The sequence below is a fragment of the Diospyros lotus genome, chromosome 5 (assembly GCF_014633365.1).
Source record: "Diospyros lotus cultivar Yz01 chromosome 5, ASM1463336v1, whole genome shotgun sequence".
NCBI lineage: Eukaryota > Viridiplantae > Streptophyta > Magnoliopsida > Ericales > Ebenaceae > Diospyros > Diospyros lotus.
In genome coordinates, this window is record NC_068342.1 from 19742952 (window position 1) to 19760181 (window position 17230).

General features: G+C 35.3%; 2 protein-coding genes across 3 annotated transcripts; both read right to left on the reverse strand.

Moving 5' to 3' along the window:
* Window positions 1-4064: 4064 nt before the first annotated feature.
* LOC127802589 (uncharacterized) lies at window positions 4065-5034 on the reverse strand. Its single transcript, XM_052338482.1, has one exon. The coding sequence runs from the start codon at window positions 5012-5014 to the stop codon at window positions 4316-4318; it is 699 nt and encodes a 232-aa protein (XP_052194442.1). The 5' UTR covers window positions 5015-5034; the 3' UTR covers window positions 4065-4315.
* Window positions 5035-6506: 1472 nt separating this feature from the next.
* On the reverse strand, window positions 6507-9859 carry LOC127802737 (phosphatidylinositol 4-kinase gamma 4-like). Of its 2 annotated transcripts, none has more exons than XM_052338740.1 (3): window positions 9633-9859; window positions 8005-9518; window positions 6507-7128 (listed from the first exon to the last, which is right to left on the reverse strand). In XM_052338740.1, exons 2-3 carry the CDS (start codon window positions 9364-9366, stop codon window positions 6751-6753), a joined length of 1740 nt encoding a protein of 579 aa, XP_052194700.1. In that variant the 5' UTR covers window positions 9367-9518; window positions 9633-9859; the 3' UTR covers window positions 6507-6750. The 2 variants fall into 2 exon arrangements, with proteins under 2 accessions (XP_052194700.1, XP_052194701.1); XM_052338741.1 differs by having other exon boundaries at window positions 8005-9537.
* Window positions 9860-17230: the final 7371 nt, after the last annotated feature.

The following is a 17230-nucleotide window of genomic DNA, read 5'->3' on the forward strand; positions in this document are numbered from 1 at the left end:
TGGCAAGGGAAAGAGAAGGATCTCTGACAGTCCAACGACTGATAAACCAACAAACCCAGATGAGCTGGGAATGAAAGAAGAATGAAGAAGAAGCACTGGAGGGCTGGCACCATAGATGAGGCGCCAAGGATATCGCAACCTGCCTCCAAAGCAACACATCTCAACGGGGATGAGAGGTCTGGTCTCGCGGAAGTCTCCAAACGTGATGAAGCGCATGACTCTGAAGGGTTAATTACACTTTGGCCATTTGTTTATTCCAAATGTCATTTCGGCCCTTTCCATAACACCCCTGATCTTTCCAATACTATTATTAAGATCCATAAGTTTTGTACTCTTCATTTCTTTCTCTAAGTTTTTGAAAAACTATCATTTTGACCTCTCTCGGGCAAAATTAGTAAATTATACTTAGGCCCGATTGATTGATTTGACCCTAAGTTTTTTCCTTTCAACCCAAAATCTCTCAAGGGTTGTTCTATATATAAAATCTAAGTCCTCAAAACACTCCTTTGACTTTTCAAAAGTTTCCTATGTCGTTTCGATTTTTTAGCCTGATCCACAACTATACCGAAAATCATTCCTGATCCAACTTCTTTTGACACCTAAAATCAGGCCTCGAATCACTCGTCAATAATATTCCTTTTTCCTTAAATATCTAGGGTCTGGGGCACTCCTTGCGGTCGATTCGGTCATTTAAAACTGTGATAGTGTACCCTATAGCCCCACTCTTTCAAAAATTTCACTTATACCCTTCATAAAATTTCATTTATAACCTTAAGAATTTTTCGGGTATTACAAAAGTTAATTCATGTAAATGATCTTACAAGCTCTTTCCATCTCTATCGTGATATAGTAACGACTTCTGATGTATATTTGTCAAATATAAATCACATGTAATGTCAAGAATATATTTTGATGCATCATAAAAGTAACAATCATAGCCATAAATCAAATGCACTTTAAAATTTAAATGGAGTTTTTGGAAAAAAAAAAACGTTCAACTTGTTGTGCTTAGATTAATTTTCTTGATTTACGTGCTATGCTCAAAGTAGGTATCTAATTAACCATGAGTTGTGCTATTTGTACAGAATAAGTTTTACAAATTGATTTACAGGTGTGATATATCACGATAAATTAGTGATATTTTGAATATAGATTGGAGTAATTTATCTCAATAAATTAAACCTAAATGAAAATAGGGACACAGAAGGCGGGAAAGGAGAAATCAGCCATACACCTCTTTCTCCACTAGCAAAGCTGTCATTCTCCATCGGTGAACACCCAAACTAACCAACCATCGACGAAGCCACCATTCTCCACCGACGACACAAAAAGCAGGACAAACTACTTCCTCCACAACCCTTTCCTCGATGACGAGCCGTAGTGCCACCCATAACTTTTTATGTAATACCCAATCACCTCCCTTCTTAAGAAACCATACCTATATTCATCTCCCTCTTTCCAATTCTTTTCTCTATCCATCCTTAATTTGTTCTATTTTTTGGGTGAGTATCCATGGGAAGAGCCATCAAGCTTAGAGATCTAATAGGAATGGTAAAGTACAAAGCTTCACTATCCAAGATGAAGACAAACAGAAAGAAAGGCTCTTATCCACTTCTAGGGTCCTGAGTTTCTTCCTCTCCTCATCTTCATCCATAGTTGAGAAAGACAAATAGGAATAGAGGTTTGCATCGTTCATGAACGTAGAAAGACGATTGGGACGACGGTGTTAGGAAAATGAGAGGCAGTTGGGGCCGAAAGACGATGGCAAGTGGGGGCGCCGTTATTTTCGTGAGGGAGAACGAGAAAAAGTTGGTTGTGTGAGACAGAAAAAGGGAGAAAGATAATTTTGGATCATTTATCACAAGGGCAAAATAATAATTCAATTGTCTTGATAAATCAATTTGTAAAATTCTCTACAAATCACATAACTCAATTAACCATTACAAGATTGTCCAAAATTAACTTCATATTTTTTTTTTTTCGCATCTCCACGTGCTTGCATGCGCTAGTCACTCGTCGCCTTTGTTGTGCCCGAATGGATCACGCGTCTTCTCCAGCACAATGCTTCCTTTTGCAGACTTCCAAAGTTTCTGAAATTTTCAACTTAGGTCCTCTTAAGTTTGCAGAATTCCTGTCAGGCCCTCCCTAGGTCTTTTTGAACTAAACGTGCTCCCAAAGTGAATTCTTAACTAAATTTCAGCACCTTAGGTTTCCAAAATTGTGTTTTTTACTCTTTTAATTTCAAATTATATTATCAAGACCCAAATTAAAAATTATCAAAAACACAATTTTTAGGATCTTGTGCTATTATCATTTTTTTTCCGTATCTTAAAAAAATTATGGAAACATTCATAAAAATTTTCCTAGTTTGGAGAGATTATGAAAGTGTCCCTAAAGAATGTAACGATTACTATGGGTAACTTATAAAAAGTTTAAAATTACTAAAATACCCTTCTGAGCCGTCTCTTGAGAAATCCTCATTTCTTTCAAATTCTTTCTCATTTCTTTCAAAATATTTGAGGTGGTATTGCACATGCAGCGGCGCAAATATATATATAGATACAAACATACACACTTGTATTTAAACATTTTAATATTTTGCTCCACTTTATTTAAACACTTTAATGCATACACTTGATATTATCGTCCTTACGCGGTGTCCCACCACTAATGTCTTCAATTTTGATAGAAGAGGTAAATTTTAAGTAAATGTTTTACCTCATTGTGTAGGACAAAAAATTCAAGTCACGATCTATTAGTGCGAATCCCAACTTAATACGTACATTTATATTTAAACATTTCAGGCAATATTTATTGAAATAGATAAGATAAAATTCTATTAAAATAACTTATTTATAAATTTTAAGATAATTTATTTAAAGAAAGAAAGATAAATTTATCTAGAAAGTTTGAAATAAGAACTCACATAATTTTTTTATAAATTAATTTAATAAATATAATAAAAATATTTTTATTTAAAATATTTTTTATATTTTTTTATTTATATCTTAATTAACAAACACTATCTAAGGGGTGTTTGTTAACCAAGATAAGAGGGAGAAAATGTCAGATATGGGAAGCATTTCGGATGTTTGGTCTTTCCAACATGTTTGTTAAGCTTATCTGACTATTTTCGGAAAAGGCCTCACGTGACCTCTTATCTCCCCCTTTCAAGATAAATTTATCCGACCTCCCCCTCAAATAAATTTATTTGGCTCTTTCAAGATAAGTCTCAATTACTTATCTACCCCTTGTAAGATAGTTAATGCCATTTAATGCATTTTAAAGATTTAAATTTATTAAAAAAATTTATTTATTTTACTCTTATAATTAATATTATTTAATATATTTTTAAATTATTATATGTTTTGACAATTTTTAAAATTTAAATGACATTATTCATTTTATTAATTTTTAAAATTTAAATTTCTCTCTCTCTATATATATTTTATTAACTAATATAATTCCTTTCATTAATTTTTAAATTATTTTATTTAATTTTATATTTTATTATCTATTATGAAAATATGTTTTGGCTATTTTTAATTATGTAGGTGGAATTATTGTAATTCTAACAATTATTATTTATACTTTTCAACTCTTTTTAAATTTATTTTTGAACATGAATTTAAAATAAAATATTATTTTTAATTTTAATCTTAATTTTTTTGACAATTCATATTAATCATAAAATACTATTTTAATCATAAATTTGGTAATAAGAATATTTTAGTAAAAAACTCTTATCTTAGTACTTATCAAATGTATTAACAAATACATGACAAGAAAAAGTACAGTTACCAATAGATTCTAAAAAATTTAACAAATAGTCTGATATAAATCTTGGAATGCTTCACGACCTTATTTTGACCATTCCATATCTTGATCCAAAAATATCTAAATCTTATCTTAATACTACCTTATCTTATTCATTTTAACAAACACTATTAAAAGAATATGGATACCCTTTCATGGTTAATGTTTTGGTTCAACTTCTCCTGTTACTTTAAAAAATGATCAAAGTACACTTATATATTTAAACAATTTATCTCCCCCTTCTTATTTTTCCTTCTCTATTTTTTTTTTTCTTTTTTTGGATGGATGGATCTTTACAGCAGCAACAACAACAATTAGTTATTCACTAGAGCAATGATGACAATAAAGTTGGAATTATCGGAGAGAGGTTATTTTTCTGGTAACTATTAAAATTAAAATTTATAGACATTTAAAATTTAAATTTATAGATAGATAATTATTACTTAAACTTATAAAGTAGAAATAGTACATATATTTATTTAAAAACTAATGAAGAAAATCAGCAATGGAGAGCGAGCACCGAGCCACCCCCACCCCTGACTTCAACAGCAACACGGCACCTGGCCCGACTCTCCACCCGGTGCGTCAACAACCGCAAAACCCTCACTCTCCCGCTCACCTCCATCCTCGTCTCTATCTCCATCATCATCATCTTCTGATCTCCTCCTCCGCCGCCGCTGCCCAGGGGAAGGGGGTACCTCTCCACATCGAACTTGGCGGACATGCGCTGGGTGCGGCCGCCGTCGATCTGCCCCGCGGGGATGAAGACCAGCCCCACTTGCCTGCCGGAGTGGAGGAGGCGGAGCGAGCTGTCGTAGTGCGTGAAGGCGTCGCGGTTTGGGTTGGTCACCGACACGTACTGGAAGAAGGTGAAGTTCGCGGTGCCGTTGGAGGAGGAGAAGGTCGGGAGTTGCACGGCTTCGACGGCGATTCTCGGGTTCTTGGGCTTGAAGAGGAAGAAAAAGACGGTCGTGCCGGCGGTGATGAGGAAGAGCAAGAAAACTGTGGCCACCATGCACGATGCTAGGTTTCTGCTTCCTCTTTCAGGTGTTCTATGGTAAGGAGGTTCGTGCATTTCGATATCTCTGCTTTCGTCGTATGTACAGGGAGGGAGGGAGAAGGCAAGGAAAAGGAAAAGGGTAAGTGAGGAGGGAGAGAAGAAAGAAAAAATTGGGTGGCATTGAATGGACTTTTGCATGCATCATCTGCAACTCAATGGAAAGGGATTTGAGATTTTGCCACGTGGATTCTGGGGGAAAGCATTTCGTGGGTTCGAAGATGAAGCATCAGATGAGGTGGAACGATTTGATATGCAGTAGTACTTTCCAGTGTTTTAAATAATAAAACAAAATGATCCTTTATATTAGGCTTTTTGTCAAAAATATTTAGAAATTGTTTTTAAATTAATAGTAATAATAATAATAATAATAATAATAATAATAATAATAATAGAATAAAGGGGAGAAAGTGCAAGGGCGAGTTGAGAGGACGGATGATGGATCATGAATGGGAGGTGGGTGGTGGGTCATGGTTGGGTTGATGCTTGCAATTTCGGGTTGAGAATTTGTTAAGATGGGATTGGGTGGGCGTTGGGGATTTAGAGATAGGGTAAAGCAGACGTTTGGAATAATTGCATATCTTTTTTTTTTTTTTTTTTAAAGTTTGAATTGGATGCCATGGCATTGCCATTTGCCAAGCAAGGAGGATGATCAAAAAAAGAAAAGATGGCCGGAGCCCACGTAATGACCAGAAGACAAACGAGTGTTACGTATTCTATTCTGTTCTATTCTACCAAGTTGTTCTAATATGTCCAATAATTACTTTCTGGTTGAGGGGCAACAGCTGCCGGCAAAAAGAACCACCCCCATCGCTACAGCCTAAATGAGTGTGCTCATGCGCCTGCCTGATAATACACATGGTGTGTTTGCCTTACCCTTTTTGTTCAGTAATTTTAAGTTATTTAGCTTTTAGTCATTTGGATAAATATATTTTTAAAATATCAATCATATAATTATTTATTTAATTTAAAAGAATTAATAAGTTATTTTGATAAAAAGACAAAAATAAATATGTTAAATTATGTAAATAAAATTTATAAAAATATTAAATATATTAATTTAATATACATTAAAATATATTATATATATATATAGTGAACAAAAGAGACGACAACAACGAGAGATGGTTGCAATGGCAATGGGTTAGAGTCGATGGACTAAGGTGACAGCAATAGAGGACGTACGATGCAGGTAGATGACGGACAATAGATGATAGAATGATGATGGCAATGATGATGATAACGGCGATAGAGATGGGTCTGATAACGACGACGACAGAGAAAATAGATGAATGAAGAAAAAGTAAGAGTTGAAAATATGTATTTTGTTTGAAGGTAAATTAGATATTTTCTTGATCAACACAAAAAGTTTCTAAGAACTTATTTGAAAAAGATAGGAGGGAGAAGGGGGCAGGTTTTCTCAAATGCCGTTGGAAGAGATTATAAGTAACATAGCGTTTTAACTTCTTAAATATTGCCAAATGTGCCAAAAAAATAAGCTGCATAACCTATAAGTTAATTCAATAACTTATAAGGGGTCAAACCGGTAAGCCAAACACCCCACAATTGTTTCATTTCAAGTTTAACCAAAACAGAAACCAACCAAACCAAATGGCTGCCTTGACTCAGAACCTTGGCTGTATTCAATAAGTATTACTTTTAACATATAATAGAAGTATCATGCCATATGAAGAGTAATTTGACAATTGAATCCAGATGGGAATGGGAAGTCATTGTTCAACCTCCTCAAAACTTATTTGGAGTTAATTCCTAAAGAATCGAGAATAAAACAGGACTTACAATACAAGACCCTAGCACTGGGACGAAGATATACATACAAGACATATATGCCTAAACCCAGATGCTGCCTCAGGTCTTCATTTGGCTATCTCATCAAGGCGTTGATCCATGATCCGAGCCACCGATTCCAGGAATGTAGATTCGGTTGTGCCCGGGAGCATGGAAGCCAACGCTTCCTGCACAATCTCCTCAATCACAGATTCCTTTGTCAGGCTCTCTCTACACATGATGCTTCCAATGGCAAAAGGAGTTAGCCCTCTTTGCGCTCCCTTCTGCAGAAGCATGGTGGATACACGGAGAATGCGAGCACATTCAAGAGACAGATCCCACCCGTAGAATCTAAGGAGAGCAATGTCTTCTTCCGCATCCAATGATTTTATGTACTCAACAGTGCTAGCAGAGAAAGGCTGGCGAGCTTGCGGCCAGTACAGCCACTCAAACGTGCAATCTTCAAACTACAGTCATGCAAGAAATTTTTTTAGGAACTGATAAAAGATGAAACACATACATAAGCTAAAAATCATGCTTTTGATGATACAACTAGTATTACTACATTAGTAATTGTGGCATAAGTAGATTTCCATGTTTGGTATGCTTTTCTAGGCATGGTAGTTGTGCGTGGAACTTTATTTAGAATGGAACTGTAAGGTCCCAAGTTTCTTTACTTTTACATGTATCCTATGCATGAAATATAGGAGGAGGTTCTCTTGCAAGGAATGTAAAGTCAAGGGACAGAGAGGCTGGCTAACCACTCAACATAAACTTATTGTCAACTTTCAAATCAAAAATGGAGTCAGAAGGATGATAAGAAGCAAAGCCCAAGAACCAAATGACAAGATTTAAATGGTGAAAGGCCTTATTTTCAAGGAAAAAGTAAGTGGTGGAAGAGATTGGATTGTGGAAGGCAACGAAAGTTTAAGATGGAATGAGATAACTACTACAATTTAAAACATGACAAAAACTATTATATAAGAATTCCATGGAAAAGCTCTTAACCAAAAAGAGGTCATGGTGCAGTGGAGTTAAAGGAAGTACAAGAAAAATTAAGACCAAGAGACCTTGCTACAAGACTTTGTGTACAAAAGTCTCCTTTTTTTGACAAATTTATTGCTCTTTAAAAGGATCAGCAGCAGAAATATAATGGTAACATAAGTTAAAAAAAAAAGGAAAGTGTAATGTATTAAAACTTGAAACAAGAAGAAACAAGAAGAAAAAGGCAAGCAACCAATGAATCAAGAAAAAAAAAGCAATGTGGCAGCAAAGAAATTGCAGTTTGTACATAATTAACCAAACTGAAAAGAAAAACAGAGAAGAGTCGCTAGAACACTCACACTCTCAGGCAAACAATATCCATGGTCAATTGGAATCAGCACAATCTGGCCATCTTCACCTTTGCTCACCAAAATATTTCCAGCATGCCTATCTGCATTGGCCATCCTTATATCTAACACAGAGATCTTGTGCACTTCTTCCACTGGGAAAGCATTAGGACCCATATCCTCACAACTTCCATGGTTATCTATGAACATTTGTAAAGAGCCAATCTTGACAGTTAAACCCTCTGGATGATTAAATCCTCCATGCAAACACTTGATCATCATCGTAGGTGGGACCCCAGAAAAGCCCCACTCCTCCCCACAAATCATGCGTCGTCCAGTCTTTGGATGATCCATTACATAGGCAGCAACTTCCCTTAATGCACCTTGCCCAACTCTAGTTCCCTTCTTTAAACCTTCACCATCCACTGATGAGGGTAGCTCTCTTGGGTTATTCACCGCCATTGGTTCCTCATCTATTGGCTTAAAAACGGAGATATACCTTTTACCTGATGGATCAGGCATAAAATATGCTCCGCCTGTACCTTCAGATGACCTGATTGGATAGTTACCATTTGCTAACCCCTGAAATGTTGAGTTGAGCAAATCCCTAAGCACCAAAGGTATTTCAATTTTCAAATTAACAATTAAGGGCTCCAGAACAAAATTTCTGTCAGGAGGCCTTCTTGGTACAACAATTTTATTCTCAGCATCAATCTGATACCCACTTTTCATAACCACTTCATCATCTCCCTTATCCTTTAACTGTTGTGCCTCGATGGACAATTCAAAGTTCCTCTGAACAGGCTTACCCCTAATCTTAGCAGATTTACGGACAAACAAGTGAATCACAGCACCATTATTCTTAGAGATATCGTTAATAAGTCTCCGATCCTCAACAGGCTCTCCATTGAATATGACTTCCTGATCCTCAATGTCATCTAAATATTTCTTCCTTTTAGCAACCTGCCTTTTCACGTAGGCCACATCTCGACACCGTTCCACGTGGAATGTGTAGTCTTTTCCGCAGGATGTCCTAACATTGATGACTTGAAGGTCAGAGAGCCGGAGAACCAAATGCAGGACATTTCCATCGGTCACCCCATAGTCCCGAACGAGGCTATCACTCCTGGCCAGTTCTCTGCCTCCACAAACCAACTTCTGATTTTTCACAGTAAACCCTCGGTAGGTCTGAATCTGAAGCTTCACAGACTCAATAGAATCGTACTCCAAAACCCGCATTGGAATCATGGATCCCGACACAGCTACATATATCAAAATCGACTCGCTCGAAGGCAGCTGGTCATGAAAATAACCAGCGGCAATGGCATTCTCATCGCGTATTCTACTAACGGCAACACCGCCGGCCGACGACATCTTCTCTATCCAACCAAATTCAACACAATAAATCTTCCAACCCTAAGAAATGATGGATAAAAACTCTTAAACTAAAGCTTCAAGAAACCAATCGGAAACACACCGCCTTCATAACCACCACCCCCTTCATTATCCAGAACAAATTCGAAACCCTAGGTGAAGAATTCAAAACTGAAATTAGGGTTTTGCTGTCAATTAGGGCGGAGATCTAAGTGCAGGAAATGGAAAGAATGGAAGAGCAGAGACGGGAGGTGGGGGATTCTTACCAGAGAGCAAGAACCAAACAGAGAGGGTGACGTCGAAGAGAAGATATGCTGCGACCGAGAGGTTGGCGATCAATTGACGATGAATTGGAGAGAGTCGTCCATGGAGATGGAGTTGAAGCAATGGAGGCGAGTGATTATCGTCGAATTTCGTGCTCGTATTAGGGCCGGTTGCCGTGGAGAATGGTACAGAGAGAAAGCGTGTAGTGTCTGACGACTATCTATCCGCGTTGAAGCATGGACTTTTGACGCGTCAAACGGGCATGCTCATCGGGCCGGGCCCGGCGAGTGCGATTTTGTTCGCCCCCAAGTAACTTTACCCGGGATAAAAAATGTCAGTTTGGCCCTTTTTTTACCCATTTCATTTCTCCGTCCTCTTTCTCTCTCTCTTTTCCCCTGCTCTTGACTCTTTGACTGCTGCTTGTCGCTGCTCCTCGCTTCGCCTCGTCCTTACTTGTTGCCCCACTGCCTCGTCGACCCGTCGCTCTGTCTTGCCACTGTTTGCTATCTTGTCGTTGCATTTCTTTCTTCTCTCTCTTTTTTTTCTCTCTTCTCTATCTTTTTTTCTCTCGTTGATGTCGATTCGTCGTTACATTTCTCTCTCCTTTGTCTCTTTGCTCTCACTACTACGTAGCGCGTCGGTGAGACGATGATACAATAAATCCACGAGATAGTAGTTGGCAACTGAAAAAAAAAGAGAGAGATGAGAGAGAAACAAAGTTGTGGGTATAAAGAAAGACCAAAATAATATTTTTACACCTAGGGTGAACAAAATCACACTCGGGCAGGCCTCTCCAACAATTTTGGGTCAAGATGATTTTTTGAGTAACTTATACAAATTTTACGTATATAACTCTTAAATTTGGCCAAAAAAAAAAAAAATCATCCATTACTTTCCTATTCTTTTGATACATAAGAAGTAATAGAAAATGTGATAGGAATATTGAAACCCATAATTATGTAAAAAAAAAAGACTGTTTACCTTTAAATTTTTAAATAATTATGTTATATAAATTCTTAAAAAAACATTTTACTCTTCAACAATTTGAGATTTCATCAATTAGACCCCAAATTATTGGGATTCAATTGGTGAACCTTCTGCTAGGACTTGTTTCCAATGCTTCAATTATCCATCTTCAACTTCATCTTTGTCTCCTTCATCCTCGTGTATACCCCAAAATTCTATCTAACTTTGATTTTTAATAATAATATATATTATGTTGTTGACAAAAAAAAAAAAGGTGAATTAGCTTCCTAAAAATTTTTAAAAGCCATTGCTCTCATTTCCATTCCCTTTCTCATTATTCCTTTCAAAGCCATTCCTTCCAACCAAACATGACCTAAACTTAGTTGGAGTTTGTCAACTACTTGGATGATTTTTGCTTCTGTGAGAGTGTTTGTTGTTTTTGGTAAGGATGGATTATAGAAAAGGTAAATAAAGTACACCCACAATCAACGTAATAACACTATGGAGGGGTCAGGGATATCATTATTTAGTTAGATTTATTTAAACATTAATTTTAAGGTTGTGTTATTTAAGTGTAATGGATTCCAATTAGGGAAAGACAAATATAGTGTTGACTCATGTTAATATTACAACATTCAAATTCATGGATGATCCTTTATAATGACATCCTAGGTTCAACAAGTGTATTTTATAGGATTAATTATACTAATAATCACTCAACTTTTCATTCTGTGACTGTTTGGTTATTGAACTTTGAAATATTATCTATTAGTCACTCATATTTTAAAATTATTCCTACTTAGTCATTAAACTTTAAAATGTTATTTGCTAATCATTAATATTTCAAAATCATTTTTTACCCGTCACTTGTTAATTAGTTCATTGAGATTAATATTTCAAAGTCAAGAACATATATAATGAGAAGGATTTGTTAATTAAGAAGGGAAAAGGAAGACGATGACGATGATTGATTTAGAGTAGTGGTCATAACCAATCTGATAACCAATACTCATAGTTCACCGAGGTTGAAGAAGAAGGCGACCATATATGCAACTCAAGATCATGACCATCAAGAAAATGACAATGAGGAAGATATTGTTTATTCTTGTAAATATATACACCATTATCTACTTTCATTTTTTTGTTTTTTTGTTGGTGTTATACATTATATAATAATTATATATTACATAATAATAATTTTTTTTCGTTTTGCAGGACCTATTAAGAAAAGGACAAGAGGCCCTACCCAACTTATGGAAATACATAATCAGAGACTTGAAGATAGACAAATTATTCATTTAGGTAGTGTTTGTTAATTAAGATATAGATTAGAAAATGTAAGATATGAAAATCATTCTACATTTTTGTCATTTTTAATGTATTTGTTAAATTTATCTGACAATTCTTAGAAAAGAAGTCACGTGACTTTTTATCTATCATTTTCTAAATATGTTTATCTCTCTCCCCCCTCTCTCCAGATAAACATATCTTAGACCTTAAAGATAAAAAAAAAAAAAAATTACTCATATGTCCTCCAGTGCATTATAAGAAATTTAACAAACTATTTAATAAAAATTTTGAAATACTTATCAACCTTATTTTGATCATTTCATATTTTAGTCTAGAAATTATTTTAACCTTATCTTAATACAATTTTATTTTACTCATTTTAACAAATGCTATCTTAGCAGAAAAGGTAAATTCACAGGATATGAGCTATGAGTTTTGCTAAAATAATAGAGATGTTGGTAAGTCGAATGTTTCTCTAGTTTCCATTTTCAACGTGTATATATTGCTTCATCCAGTACATGGTGTTACTTGGGAAATTTTCTTAGTTTTTGAATTAATATATCTTGTAGTAGCTTGTATATATAGTGTTACTATAAATGAAATTAGTAAATTATACTAAACTAAAAGCCCTGTGAAAACGAGTGAAAATAAATTTCTCTTCCCTTATAGTGTTCATTGATTGGATAACATGTTTGTATATTTTTCATCACTTAAATTGTAAGGCTCGCTTCCGAATACTCGAAAGAAGGTCATTACAGAGATGATATAGAATAAAACTGAACTCAACTCATTTCATTTCTAGTAGCGAAAATTTACATAAGATTTAATTACATTCTCAACATCTCATAACTCTAGGCTCGATGGCCATACAAAATAATAAGAGGCTCAAATTCTTATAACATAACAAATTCTCATTGTTACAAACCTCACCAAATCACTAACTAGAATCTTTAAAGCTAGGACGCGTCTCCGTACACCACTATCTCTAGGCTGCAGTCCTACTAGAATCGCTCACAATAACCGTATTTCCTTTACCTGGAATGGTAAAGAAGATCAAGTGAACCACAAATCTCAGCAAGTTTGAGAAACAAGAAACAATATATAGGATCTAAGAACACGATGACACTAAGAAGAGTAATCAAGGACTCTACAATTATATACAAGATTCATAATTCATGAATTTATCAATTCAACTTAATATATCGTGTCACCATGTATCACTATGCAAATGTGCATAAAATTTCAATGTCATTATCAAATCTTGCAGGCTCGCAAGCCATCAATCAATATATGCAGGTATACATCATTTCATTACCAATATCAATTTCCTCGGCTCTCAAGCCATCAATCAATGCGTACAAAATTGCATAATTTCAATAAAACCTCACAAATAAATATGGAGCCAACCTGTAGGGCTATGGCTACCTCGTCCCGCGCCAGTTGCTCTAGGGTACCCTTTCTCTCTCTGCGCAAAATAATAGATATGCAAAATATATATATGTAACATGTACATGTATGCATCATGTATGCATTTGCCAACCACATGTATTTAAATTCTTGTTTCCACGATATTTATACTTTCAACATTACTTACCCATACTAGGTATTTTTTCATCATCAGATAAATTCAACATATCTTACTTCATAACGTTTACCACATTCAAGATGTAATTTATGACACAGAAAGGCTTGATGTAATTTATAACACATGAATAGTTTTTTAGACATGCTATTTAATATCAAATCTCGATTCACCAGCAGAGGAGTATTATAAATTTAAAAACTATTTTTCTCATCATATGATTGTTGTGATTTCATTTAACTAGTGATAGTATGCATTTACTTGTATTCGTGCTCATAGTTCAAAGTCATGATTAGTCCCTATGCAATCAAATGACCACACCACGCGAAATTGCTGGCCAAACGAAAACCTGAAATTTTTCTAAGGCGAAGGACCAATTAGAACATATTTTGAAAATGTCTTCATTTTGAAAAACTAACTCTCAGTATTTTGATAACTAGCATTTAGTGTTGTAAAAATGATTTTTAATGAATTTTTTAAGAAACAGAAACTATGTATTTCGATGGTGGTAAAATTGTAAATTCATGAATTTGTACTAAAACCAAAATTCTATCTTTTTATTATTATGGATTTTGATTTTTTTGATATTTTTATTGAATCCAAATGGGGGGTACTTTCTTATTTACATTTATGTATTAAAGTAAATGAAAGGTAAAATATAAATTAAAGAAAATGCAAACATTCAAAGACTTATGGGAAGAGCTAGATAGAATGTGAGAGCTAGATAGGGTGTGAGCAGGTAGCTTCTATTCAAAGGCTTATGGGAAGAGCTCGGGATGAGCTTGCGGTCAAAGCTTATGGGACGAGCTCGATGTCATGAGTTCGTGGCTTACGGAGAGAGAGCTCGTAGAAAGGACAAGCGGAAAGAGCTTGGAACGAGCTCGATGTCAAGAGGTGAACAAGAGTCCGCTGAACGAGCTCGTGATCAAGGGGCTGGGCAAGAGCTCGAGGTCAGGCGCGCTGCAAGAGCTTGATAAATGAGCTCGTGGAAAACACAAGCGGAAAGAGCTCGGAACAAGCTCATTGGAACATCAATGAATCTGAACGTGAATATATATAAATATATAACTGGGTTTGCAGAACAGAACAGGGGCATTCAAACGACTGTTTAAGCATAAGTATATGGTGGATTGGCTAGGCAAGGCATGGCTCGAATAAACTTTACAAATCAGTGAGGGGTAGTAGCTCGTTACGCATGTATGTATATGTGTATTTATAAGTGGGTCTCATATATGGCGAACAGTATATATATTTTTAGTTGAGCTTTTGCTATTTGATGTGAGACCTCTGAATACCTCAATGAAATCATTCGAATGAGTGGCAGATGACTTAGCATTTTACATTCCATAACACATACAACTATAAGATGCATTTGGAACAGCGAGCTCATACAGATGAGATATACATGCAAATATATATATATATATATACATTTAACCTTGCTTCTTTGGATGGAGAACGAGCAGAGGTTCTCATCCTCACCTAGCTATATAAAATGCCATTCATGAAGAAAGCTTAGGGTGAAAACAAACCCCATTTCGAGACCACAAGGAGACCCACAAAGAGATATAGAAATAAAAGGTTAAACACAGTGAACTAAAAAGAACACAGCGAGCTAAAATGAACACAGGGAACCAACATGTACACATCAATCGTTTCAGCAGAAAAAGATATAAGCTAGCTTGCACAAGGATATAAGAAGATATATAAAAGAATTGCACTGCAAATCAAAAGGAAGTGCAAGAAGAACTTGTAGAACAATAAATGAGATAGCAGAAAATCCAAGAGAGTGAAATACAAGGCATATAAGCGAGCTTGCACTGAAAATAAATAGGGAGTGCAAGAAGAACTTGCCTGATAACTTTACTATGCAGAAAAATCCTCCATTCCTGAAGCTGTTATCATCCCAGACGAAAAATACCAGCAGCCAGGAAGGAAGAGAAGAAATAAGAAGAAGAGGTTATAGATAGGAAATGTGGGTATGCTCAGGAGGAAGGTCGCCAGTGCAAGTGCAGCACGAAGAAGGAAAATGCACAGTCTGCACCTGCCACTTGGTCGAAATGACCTGATTGCCCTTCACCTTTACAATGGTCAAAAGTAAGACTAAGGGCACTATTAACATTTGATGGCCAATTTATTTTATTATGATTTTCTTTTAAGAATTTCAAATCCCATTTCTCAATTGGGCTCAGCCCATGCCGTGGGTCATTCCATGGCCTAACTCACTAACCCAAATAAATTATCATAATCCAAGTCCATTCATAATATAATTAAAATTCAAAACACATCTCAATGGCCCAATCTACTTGGACTTTCCCCACATTTTTGGATTCCATTTAGATGGGCTACCAAATTCTCATTTCCACTTACTCTTCATTCCATAAGCAAAGAAAAATATTTTCAACCCTCAATTAATTAAAGCAAATATTTTTGAACCCTCAATTAATTAAAGAAAATATTTTTCAACCCAAAATAAAATACCCGAAAACGTCTAGACCCCCTAACGGGTCGTTACATAAATTATTGACAAAGTAAGTCACATACATTATGTACTATCTGTAAGTACTTAAGAGCTAATTATCTTTTAGTATACCATCAGAATGATATGTATGATATTTGTAAACAATGTTAGTTATGTAGTAGAAAAATATATTGTTTACATATCTTATTACTTCTAGATCAAACTTGTATTACGAGTTTCTGGACATTTCAAATAGTGAATCCTATTTATGTTTAACTAGAATGATTAGTTCAGTTTTTGCTAAGGGTTAATTCAGTTCAATTTTTAAAATCTAGTAATTTCGATTATTTTAGTTTGATTCGGTTTATGTTTAAAAAAATCAAAATAATTGAACTAACCTAAATTGTCAAATGAGATTGTTTTTTACCCAGACTAAAGAAGAAAAGAAAAAGAACCAAACTGATCATTTTTCCTTCCTCTTCGCCTCCGTCCCTTCCTTTACAACTACAAGATTGCAATCCTTGATCCAAGTCTCCCATTATCGTCTCTGATCAATCTGGACCCTTCCTCTCTTCCTTTGACACTAATGGCAACCAACCATATCCTCATCACTACTGGTATCTCTCTCTCCCTCCAACTATTTCCTCCCACTGCAAGCCACTAGCTTCATCACACCATAATGCTTGGCCATTAGTACCGCCTCAATAACAACCATCGCCTCAAATTTTGCCTATATTTCCTTCAGTGATTTATAACATCTGGGCTTTGGCCCTTTCGAAAAGGTTTTCAACAACTTTCTTAGTTTTTTGGGACATACACACACATGAATGAGGTAGGTATTCTGGACATTAAAATCTAGATCTACTGAAATCCAACAGTTAGATCCTTTTGATTTTCAAGTATGTGAATCGCTAAACCAACGCTAATCTGATGGTCAATTTCGATCATTGGAATCTGCCATAGATGATAGTTGACGATATTTTTCTAGAAATGCAAGTTTTAACAAAAAAAAATTAAATATATAAAAAATCAATTATTGGCTCAAACTCATTTTGGATATATGAACCATCGTGGTTAGGGAAATCCAATAACCGATTTCAATCATTAGAATCACTCATTTTTTATTTTTTTTATTTTATTTTTTAAATTTTTCGATTAGTTTGATTTTTTAGTATTTGTTCAGTAATCCTCGATGCCAATGGTGTGTGGTTATTACCAGAACAACCATTAATAGCTACAGTTAAATCCCATAGAACCTAACTCTTGGATAGTATATTAAAAAAAGAGATTTGTATATGGAA